The following is a 10,000-nucleotide window of genomic DNA, read 5'->3' as shown; positions in this document are numbered from 1 at the left end:
TCAAAATGCGAAACTCTATTCAGAAAACGTATTTGCATTTAAACGAAGAAAACAATGCATCCAATATAGAAACAAAAGCACTCTTCAACTCTTAAGAAAATTACATCTTGTAGCATGACTATTTGAAAAATGTAACTCATAAAAATGCTTGGTTTTGTCCATTTTACACATTTTAAGGCTGTCGGTGATCAAATTAGAGGCTAAATTTAGTCGGTTGTCTCGCACGCGCAAAAAGAAAGACGATCCTGATGTGGGCGTAGATTAATACATGGCTGGGTGAATGTAATTAGCAAACGCAGTAAGACCTTTTTCAATTGAGTAGCTTGGACCCTTTCTCAGTTCCAAAATACTGTGAAAAGTGACCATGCGCGGGTTTTCGAAGCCCTGCATTTTGTAACCTGCCGATGTAAGGAACTTTCAACGTCTTTTTTCTTTGTCTGTTTGCTTTGGCTTTTGCCACCCAAGGCATGCTAAAGAACCACTAAACCATATAAAACGGGTTTAATGACACCAAACAACCAAATTCGGTGGGTTTGGGCACAGTTTGACCTCAGGAAGAATGAAAAGAAAAGTAACGCCCCGTATTCACTTGGGGTTAAAGAATTAGGAGATTAAAACTGGCAAATTGTTTGCTCTGGTTAAGTGCGCTGTGCTATTGTAGGTTATGCTGATCTGCACACTCTGCGCTCGTGTTGTCACACGGATAAAGTGTGTTCGACTGAATATTTGTCGTCGTACGGATAATCCTCTGGGCAAATTTGATGTCAATCCGATCGTCAGAAATCAAGCGAATGTCTAGTCTTATCAGATTATGACATAACAGTTAATGTCTAAGCGACGACAAAAATTTAAACAATTGCGCCCGTTATATTGTGAAAAAAAATACATAGTTCAGGATTCGCCAATGACCCATCTCGTTCACAATGTAAAACGTGGGCGGTGGGCGAAGTGTTCTATAAGAGGATTGAATTAGAGTGAGAGTAGAAATTAGATGCATCATGCAGCAAGTTCAGTAAGGGTATTTCTTAAATAGACAATCACGTGTCCTTTCTTATCTTCCACGGCCTCTGTCATCGTAGGTGCCGTGATACACCTGGCACAGCTCCCTCTTCCGGAATGGCTCATACACCCCTAAGAACCTGTGATAATTCGATCTTGATGGTTAAGAATTAAAAGCAACACATATACTCACGTTTAGCAAAATAGTCAGAGATCCGAGAGATAGAGAGATCAGACGGTGGTTGAACTTTATTTCGAACTTTTAGACAGAAATGTTCTCTTGTGTTTCCGGACTGACGTCAAAAATGAAGAACGTCTAATTCAATATCCTCGTCTCAATTAACGTATAATATTATCTGTTTTCCTTTTGTCTAATGTAGACTACTGAATTATGGCTGAAAAAGTCTATTTTTAGAGACACGCGAGAAACACTGAGCAAAAAAAGAGCGGTTGCCTCTACGACAGAAATTTTTTAGACACGTCGCATTTCCCTCACTCCTGCAAAGCGAAAACAACTTTTTTAGAGAGAAAAGGGACCAGAGAAGATGCCAAACCTGTATCGCTCAGTGTCAACCGCTGTCTCACTTAGGGAATTTGTCGGAGGCTTTGCTCTCACTCACTCCAAAACCCTAGATTATGGCGGAAAACATTGTCAGACTACTGTATTCCTTTGTCTTTGAGAATTAACAAATAATAAACTTCAAACTTAGATCCGTCTCATCTTCTCCTTTGATGTATAAACATGTCACAAGTCAAACTTACAGCTGACATAAAAAAGAAGACAAATTAAAAATACCTGGAAGAAAGACACAACTTCAAAGAGCATTAGTTAACAAAGCTGATACAAAACTGTGTCGGATTGTTACACTGAAGAAAACTCTGCATTTCTAGAAGCTGCGTAGTTTAGGTGTAAGTCGTTACTCTCGGCTTTGTAATAATGCAGTTCTGCTTTAATATACAAACCCACACAATGCCAACAAGAGGACACCGAACGTCACTGAGCCGGTATGAATGTTCAAGTTGTGTTTTGCTCACATCGTTGTTGCATTCTGGATGTTGTTTCTTTGTTTCTTTATAAACCCCCAAAACGTATCAAAGATATCTTTGGAAGAATTTACGATTGTCGAAAACAGTTTTGGCGGATCGGTTAGGCCTTCCCCCGTTTTTTTTCTCTTCGTTTACCTGCGTCGTCCGACCCACCCACATTTTTGAATCTGAAAAAAAAAACAAGTACTGACTCAGGAAAACATCATGTTTTGAAAACTTTTAATCTGAAATACAAACATTGGTTTTGCCTAAACATATTTCCAGTTTCAACTTCAACCGCAGAGTAAACGTAACACTCTTCCACAGGAAAGGCTTTCTGTCCAAGTGGTGGAGAAATACATACGTTAACACTCTTAACTCTCTACCTGTTATGGCCATGACTCTTTCAGTCTGCAGCTTGGACGGCCTTATCCTTTTACGGTAGAATGCTTGGCCAGTTCATGGCTTTCAATTAGTGCGCATTCGATTTGCAATTCGATCTTGCATTTTGCAACCAATCTGCAGCAATGTGCAATTGCTGGTGGATAAACAAAAGGAGCTAATGAGAGATCTTTTGTTTTCGTCCATCAACAAGGCCTCGATGACGTCATGTGAAAAACCATCTATTTTTCTCAATGAATGCGCCTCAATCATTTTTTCTCTTTTACTCAAAATGAGGTCAATCCACTTTGTAGAAATCTTGTGGCTTACTTTATAATAGAGCCTTCGCCCACATCAAGCACATCCTAAATTCAATGCTCCTAATTTTATTGAACCACAACTGAAATCAGCTCTGAATTCAATTCAAATAAATTTTTAAAATGCTAATTTTGGCTGAAAATCTAAGAAACAAAGGGATAAAAAGTATCGCGTAGGATTTTGTTAAACTGACCGCAGTAGGGGAGAATTCCTCGAGTCCGCTTCTACTTCTTGTCAACGTTTTGTTTCGTGCTTCCTTCGACCGCAAAATATTTATTCTTGTTATGTTGCATTTTATCAAAATGTGTACTTCAAAGAAGTTTCAAAATCAATGACTTGAACTATCTTAACTAATCGCTAATTAAGGATGTTAAGTTCTTAGATCTATTAATTAACGCTTAATTAAACAGCGCAGCTGAGGTTGTTCGGCTTTACTTAAAAACAAAAATGATCGAATTTTGCCTCGTTTTGTCTGCCAAAAACCTGTGATATTAGCCGTAGAGCGGTTAAGGGTTGAACTTTCCATGACAAGGTGATGATTTTTTAAAAAGTATTTGTCAATTAACTGAATTGAACTTAAAAGTCTTTGCGCATACAATTGTCATGCAAAAGACAACGTTCATTGTTTGTCTATAAGGAGGAACAAATTCAACTTTAAGGGACATTACTAAGTTCCTTGATAGTTATAAAGATTGTTGAAAGATGTAAACCTCTTATCAACCGAGCTCGAGGTCCGTACTGTAAAATTACGAACCGAGTTTATCAGTTTCCCGTTGATTTATGGCCCCCGCGAAGCGTAATTTTATAGTAGTTTATTATATCTTTGAGGTAATCAGCTGCGCGGGAAAGGAATTTGAATTTAGCCAATCACAGCGCACGAACTATCTGAGAGATATAATAAATAATGGTAATTGAACTGAGTGGAGTGCAATTTGGTCTGAAATCATACATGTGATTTCAAAATTGAACGAGCACACAGCGCGAGTTCGATTTGAAATCACAAGTATGATTTCAGACCAAAATCAGTTCCACGACACGAAGTTCAACTACCACTTTATTACATCCATTTAGAAATCATACAATCATTATTTATAGGTAAAATACGGGATTATAGTCAGTACGAACATTTTATTGATCCAGTTGGGAACAAAAGTTGCAAAATTTGCCACACAATGGTTTTCTTTGTCTTTCATTTTCCTGCAATTTGATTGATTACCTTAAGCCTTGAAATCTGATTGGCTGTTTTGTTTTACTGTTCCTTTCTCATTGGCTGGAAAAATGGTGCAATTTAGGGCAAAAAAATGTGCCATTTGGGACTAAATCGCACTGCTGAGAGCCAATCAGATTGCAAGGATCAGCAGTGATTTCTAAATGGATGTAATAAGTATGTTTATAAATCAGTCATAAGAATTTTATCTTTTGGGATTTCTTGGCTTCTTCTATTTATTTTCACCAGATCTCTCCAACCTTAGCTACAGAAAACCTGATAAATACCTCAAGTGAATCAATCTGTTTCTTGGTTAAGATAACATGGCATTAATTTTGGGATTTCCAGTTATTCAAAGAAGTTCTTAAGTCGCTGTACTTGAGCTAAAACAAGATACCTTCCCTTATACAACTTTCCGTACATTTGTTATTTTTTCCTGGTAGTGTAAGATGGGGTATATAATGTAAAGCCAACGCATTGAAAGATTTCCGAGCCAAGCAGTATGCATTCACCCTAAGCCCGGTATGTTTGTTAAAGGACCACATTACTTGTTCACCGCGGCATCCATTGTAATGGTAATCGAGTGGGTAGACATATTTCAGCTTCCTGATTAGGTGTTCATAGATTAATACGCACGCATTGCTTGCCTTAAACATCTTCAAAATTTTTCCAAGGTTCAGGCACCGAGATCTGGTTTACACGTTCAATTTCCCTAGCCCTCCATCGCTTGTAATGACCCAATTCCCTATCCCGGGAAGACGAAGAACCAAGTCCACAATCCAGTACTTTAATTTACTGTGCCGTTTTTCAGGGTACCCAGGAAATATTTTGGGCACTTTGTAGTACTCAAGAGCCACATTTGGCCAGGGGCCCTTGTTTGAAAACGCTTATTACTTAGTCAAGCAGCCAAGCCCCAGAGAAAAGTCTTTACGGAGGCCGCTAAAAGAAGAAACTGATTTGGATGAATTAAACACAACTACTTGAGTCGATCTGGGCAAACGGAACTACGCGACGCGAAGGACATTTTGGACAGTAGTTGCCTATACTCGAGAACCGGGTACGGGGACCAACTCTGAACGGGGCAAGAGAGCGTCAAATTTCTAATTCCAGGGCGAAGATGCCAAACCTGTATCGTTGTCAACCGCTGTCTCACTTAGGGAATTTGTCGGAGGCTCTACTTTGGGAGTGAAAGATGTTGCTCTTGCGTAGGGAAAAACAAAGAGGGATCATAGGAAAGCAAGAAGAGAGCTCGAAGTCGACTGTTTTTTTCTCGGTTCCCTGTCTAATATTCATAGTCCTTGAACGAGCTCGGGCAAGTATTTAATTGAAGTTGTGAAACTTCCCAGAGATCCACGGAGCTGTTAAAGGTTTCATTTACCCATTCACATGATTCGTACAAAACTTGGATAAAGCGAATTGGTTAAAAATTAGACTACCGGTAATCTACATTGAAACGGTCCTAGATATTTCGATTGATCTTAACCCAGAGTTAGCGCAACACATCGGCCTGGCTTTCGAAAAACCATATAGTTCGCAATACTTATGATTGAATCTAAGTCCTTCAATCATAAGTATGCACAAAAGCGGCAACACGTTTTATAAATATTTTATACATCCAGCCCAAGTTTCCACCTGCAAATAGTATAGAAGGTCTGAAAACCATATTTACTCAAATGTTAACATGGAAAGCTCTTGGAGATATTTCATTACTTATGGTATTAAAAAGTCTGTATGAAGCCTTTGTGGAAAGGTCACTAATGAGTCTGTAGCCAAAGCTATTGCAATTTCAGCAATTTTAATTATTAATTTTAAACTTCACAACTTTTACAACTGCAGTTGAGTAAGGAAGTCAGTTTAGTATTCATCAATTTGAGTATGCTAAGACCTGCGATTTACATTCCTTATGTCCCCTTTCATGTGACAGCATAAAATCGAAATCGAGGAAAAGTGGTCTCTGCTCGGCAGAACAGACCCTCTAAAGAGTTCGAATTACAAGTCCAGTGTTTTGAGCGATTTTCAGTTGTGCCGAAACTAATTTTACGTTTGCATTGGTTATTTCCTTACCGTGATAGCCAATTGGCTTTAGCACAAACTCGAGGCACTTATGTCAACTGCAATCGTATAAAACCAGAATCGAAACTAAAACTATTTCGCGTCGCGTTAGGCGCCTCCTACGCGTCTAACTTCGTGTTCCGATTGGTTCATTTGATTTTATACATTTTGTTATTACTGGCCAAGTTAAGGGTGTTTACATAATACCGGGGCAACTTTCGTCCTAGAGAGAGTTCATTTCGCCGGTTCCATCTTGTGCTTCTACATTCATTTACATAATACCAACAGAAATGTCATACCGTAACGAGTCATCCCGGCCTAAAATTTCATTTCGGTACGAAATGTCGCAACAGTATCGTGTGAACGAAGAAAGTATGAAATAGGCTTGTCGGTGGACTGGAACGGGTACCGCGCGCGTAAATTTCGTCAATCCATTCACAGATGTCACTATTTAATCAGTGCCAAGTGTGCCTTCATGTAGACAAGATATGAAATCACGTAGGCATCATGTAAACACGATATGAAATCAAGTATTTATGCCGGTGTAGGCCTTTATAAGCCTTTATGACATCAATTTAGAAATCAATGATGATTTATTCCCAAATCGCACTATTTTTTGCTCAAAATCGAAATGAGAAAGGAACACTGAAACAAAACAACCAACCAGATTTCAACGCTATTTTTAGGTAACCAATCAAGTTGGAGGAAAATGAAAGACCAAGAAATCCATTTTGTGGCTAATTTTGCAACTTTTGTTCCCAACTGGATCAATAAAATATTGGCACTGACTAAAATCTTGTGTTTTAGCGATTAAATAATTATCGTGTGATTTCTAAATGGATGTAATAAAGTCATATTGAACTTCGTGTCGTGCAATTTTGGTCTGAAATCATAGTTGTGATTTCAAATCGACCTCGCGCTGTGCGCTCGTTCGATTTTGAAATTACACGTATGATATCAGACCAAATCGCACACGACTGAGTTCAATCACAAGAGCCGGCCATGTTGAGTCCCAAGGGATTGAAAACTTTTGTCTTTGCGCACTAAAACTCGTTCTCAAACATTTCAACTCGAGGCTCCGGGTACGATATGTATTAATTGTCTATGGCCAATATGGCCGCCGCGCGAATAGGGGCGAGTTTTCTCATGTAAACAGCCCCTAAATAACATTGGGCTTTATTACTTTTCCCGCCCTCGGCATCGGCCACAGGAGCCTGCTTCGTTCTCTCATTGGTTAATATCATTCGGTAATTTAATTGTTTGAAATTGGCGAAGTAAATAACTTAAGGTTTCGATTGACTACCACTCTGTAGTGAGCTAGATATCAAAGCCCGACAAAATTTCGATATTCGATTTTAATCGACAAGAATAGCTTATGTTTATACAATTCCGCTTTTCACATCAACCCGAGAGGATTGTGCACTGAAAGTGACCGAAACATTATAAATTCATTGATATTATGCTTTATAATACAATGCTTCTCTTTGTCAAATAATATTCTAAAAGTCTTGTCACAGAAATCATGGAAAAACAACCTATAAAAATTTAATTGAATGGCTTACATGCCAAACTCAAAGACTGACTTGAAAAGCTAAAGTTGCCGACACAATTACATAATAAGGTAAATGCGGACGACTCGTTAAAACTGTGAGATAATCAAGGGCCGGAATGATTGAAACTTCAAAACGTTTCGCCGCAGAAATCAAATATTAACATTATCTGAGCGTTGCTACAAAGCTGTGTCTTTTATTTAGTGACTTGTGGTTTTCGAAATGATTCCCTGAAAAGGAAAAATAACCATTGGGAAAAGGTATGTAAAACGAAAAACGAAACTATTGTGTAAGGTTTAGAGTTTTTAGACACAGCAGACACAGGAAAAGAGTAGACACAGGAAAAGAAATGTAAATGGTCATGAAGAGTTTGAATTTTCACAGTTTGTATTTTTTTCATCCATGAAAACAGTTTGACCTCTGTCAGCTTACTAAAACGGTAAGTTACACGACGCGTACGAACTGTACCATTTATAAAATCGTGAATAAACGGGAGAAGATGGATAAAGGACTTATTTGCAAAGCGTACCATGTCCCGTAACACTGAAACACACTTATCCTGAAGAGAAATTTTATGTTCAGAGGTTGATCTTTCATTTGAGAATTTCTAGTAAAAATCTGAAGGTCGAAAATCTCTCTTTTTACGCTGTAAAAATAATGACGAAAGTTTCACATGCATGGGGTTTATTTCAAGTTATGGCTTCTATCAGAATGGCAAAAGTGTTGAACGATTTGGAAGTAAGTGTTCTAAGAAATTCATAACAAGCGTTTGGTAAACTAGTATGCACAGAGCTACGGGTATCCTACTGAGTAACAATAATAAATGCTTTCTTTTATTAAAACTTTTGCTTGTAAATGAGTGTGAAAATAAGATACTGTAGACGCCATGCAGCGAAGAACTCAACCTGTTTCAGGCGTTCAGACTGTAAGAAGCGGCTTTAGGAGTGAAAGATGTTGCTCTCGTGCGGGGAAAAACAAAGAGAGATCATTGGAAAGCAAGAAGAGAGCTCGAAGTCGACATTTTTTCGTGGTCCCCTGTCTAATACTCATAGTCCTTGAACGAGCTCGGGAAAGTATTTAATTGAAGTTGAAGTTTTATCCGAGCAACGACGACTTCTACGTGTACGGTGACAGCAGAAAACAATAGGTTTAGACGGAAATATTTTTCGAAGGCGACTCGTGAACACTCGGAAAAAAACCGATTTTGCCGCCCTCTTTCTAACAACGACGTGAAATGACTAAAAGTGAGCTTATATCGAGGTCTAGTATAACTGATAATAAATTACTTCAGTAAACTTTGCGTTCATTTAATTTTAATCCTTGCCAGAATAGTTTCCATGCAATTTCATTGTCGAGCAACTTGGTATAACCTTAAAATAATTGCAACAAGGTCATGTTATATTAACAGACGACGTTCTCGTAGCCCTCAGTCGTACTTGTCGATCTAATGTTAACGTACTTCCGCAACCCAGACTTCTTATTGTACAAGAAATTGTTATCGCATAAAAAAACAGAGAGAGTGTCAGGCACAGGCCGTTCCGTGAGTTTTGGCAAGGGGAGACTAGTTGTTCACGTGCTTTGTGTAAAGGCGCATCCTTTGTAGTTTTCCATCTTTCGCAGCTTCTTTGCCGCATAACTCACGCTTACCAAGTCTTCGCGCAAGCTAAAACTTGAAAGAAAGGTAAAGCATTGCGTTTACGTGACCTGACGAGAAACGGATGGTTGCTGTTTGACCTGTTTGTAATGAAAGCATAGAAATGCTCATATTCTCACTTTGTAGGAAGCAGCGGTGAGAGCAATCGCCTCCCACCAATGTGGCCTGTGGCCCGTTTCTCGAAAGTCCCGAAAACTTTTCGGCCATTTGTGAAACTGCCAACCGCTTGTTTTGGAAAACCGATCTTTTAACATGTTTTTAAGGTAACAAAAAGAAATAGAACTGTGTAGTTTGACGACTTGAATCCTCTCCGTTCTTGAGATACAAAGGGAATTGTGACACCCGGAAATGGCCCGTAAAGTTTCGGGACTTTCGAGAAACGGGCCCCTGGGTTCGATTCACAGATTCGGTGTCATATGTGTGTTTAGTTTGTTCGTTCTCTTCTCTGCTCGGAGAGGTTTTTCTCCAAAAAAAAAAATATTTGATTTGATTTGAGTTAATTTCTTTAGTGTCCCCAATTAGTGATCTTGTGCTAAATCCATTGACACTTAAATAAAGTTATTATAAAGTCTCACTCTCACGCTTCATCTGTAGGTAACGCACATGCAAGAGATGAGCTAAACTTAAATACGTTTCCTTGATTATTGGCCAAACGCAAATTCTAGCCGGACCTTTGACATTTACTCTCTCTCTCAGTTGCTTAATGGCAAATCCCCAACACATTTCCCAAATGATATTTTTTTCTATAGGTAAATTTCCTGGCCAGTTTTCCTGGATCACCGAGTTCCAAGGAACAATGATACTTTTCTCTGA

General features: G+C 38.7%; 1 protein-coding gene across 1 annotated transcript in view; it reads left to right on the top strand.

The window, feature by feature from the left end:
* The first annotated feature begins 1,052 nt into the window (after positions 1 to 1,052).
* Positions 1,053 to 10,000, top strand: part of LOC138014058 (neuronal acetylcholine receptor subunit alpha-10-like) — a 16,303-nt gene continuing 7,355 nt past the window's right edge. Inside the window, exons 1-2 of the mRNA XM_068861087.1 lie at positions 1,053 to 2,004; positions 9,937 to 10,000. The exon at positions 9,937 to 10,000 is cut by the window's right edge and continues 47 nt beyond it. Of these exons, the coding sequence (XP_068717188.1) occupies positions 9,984 to 10,000 (17 nt within the window). The 5' untranslated portion in view covers positions 1,053 to 2,004; positions 9,937 to 9,983. The remainder of the gene's footprint in view (positions 2,005 to 9,936) is intronic.

Source organism: Montipora capricornis, chromosome 8 (assembly GCF_036669925.1).
Source record: "Montipora capricornis isolate CH-2021 chromosome 8, ASM3666992v2, whole genome shotgun sequence".
NCBI lineage: Eukaryota > Metazoa > Cnidaria > Anthozoa > Scleractinia > Acroporidae > Montipora > Montipora capricornis.
The sequence above is the reverse complement of the archived record's forward strand: the minus strand, read 5'-3'. Positions and strand labels throughout refer to the sequence as shown.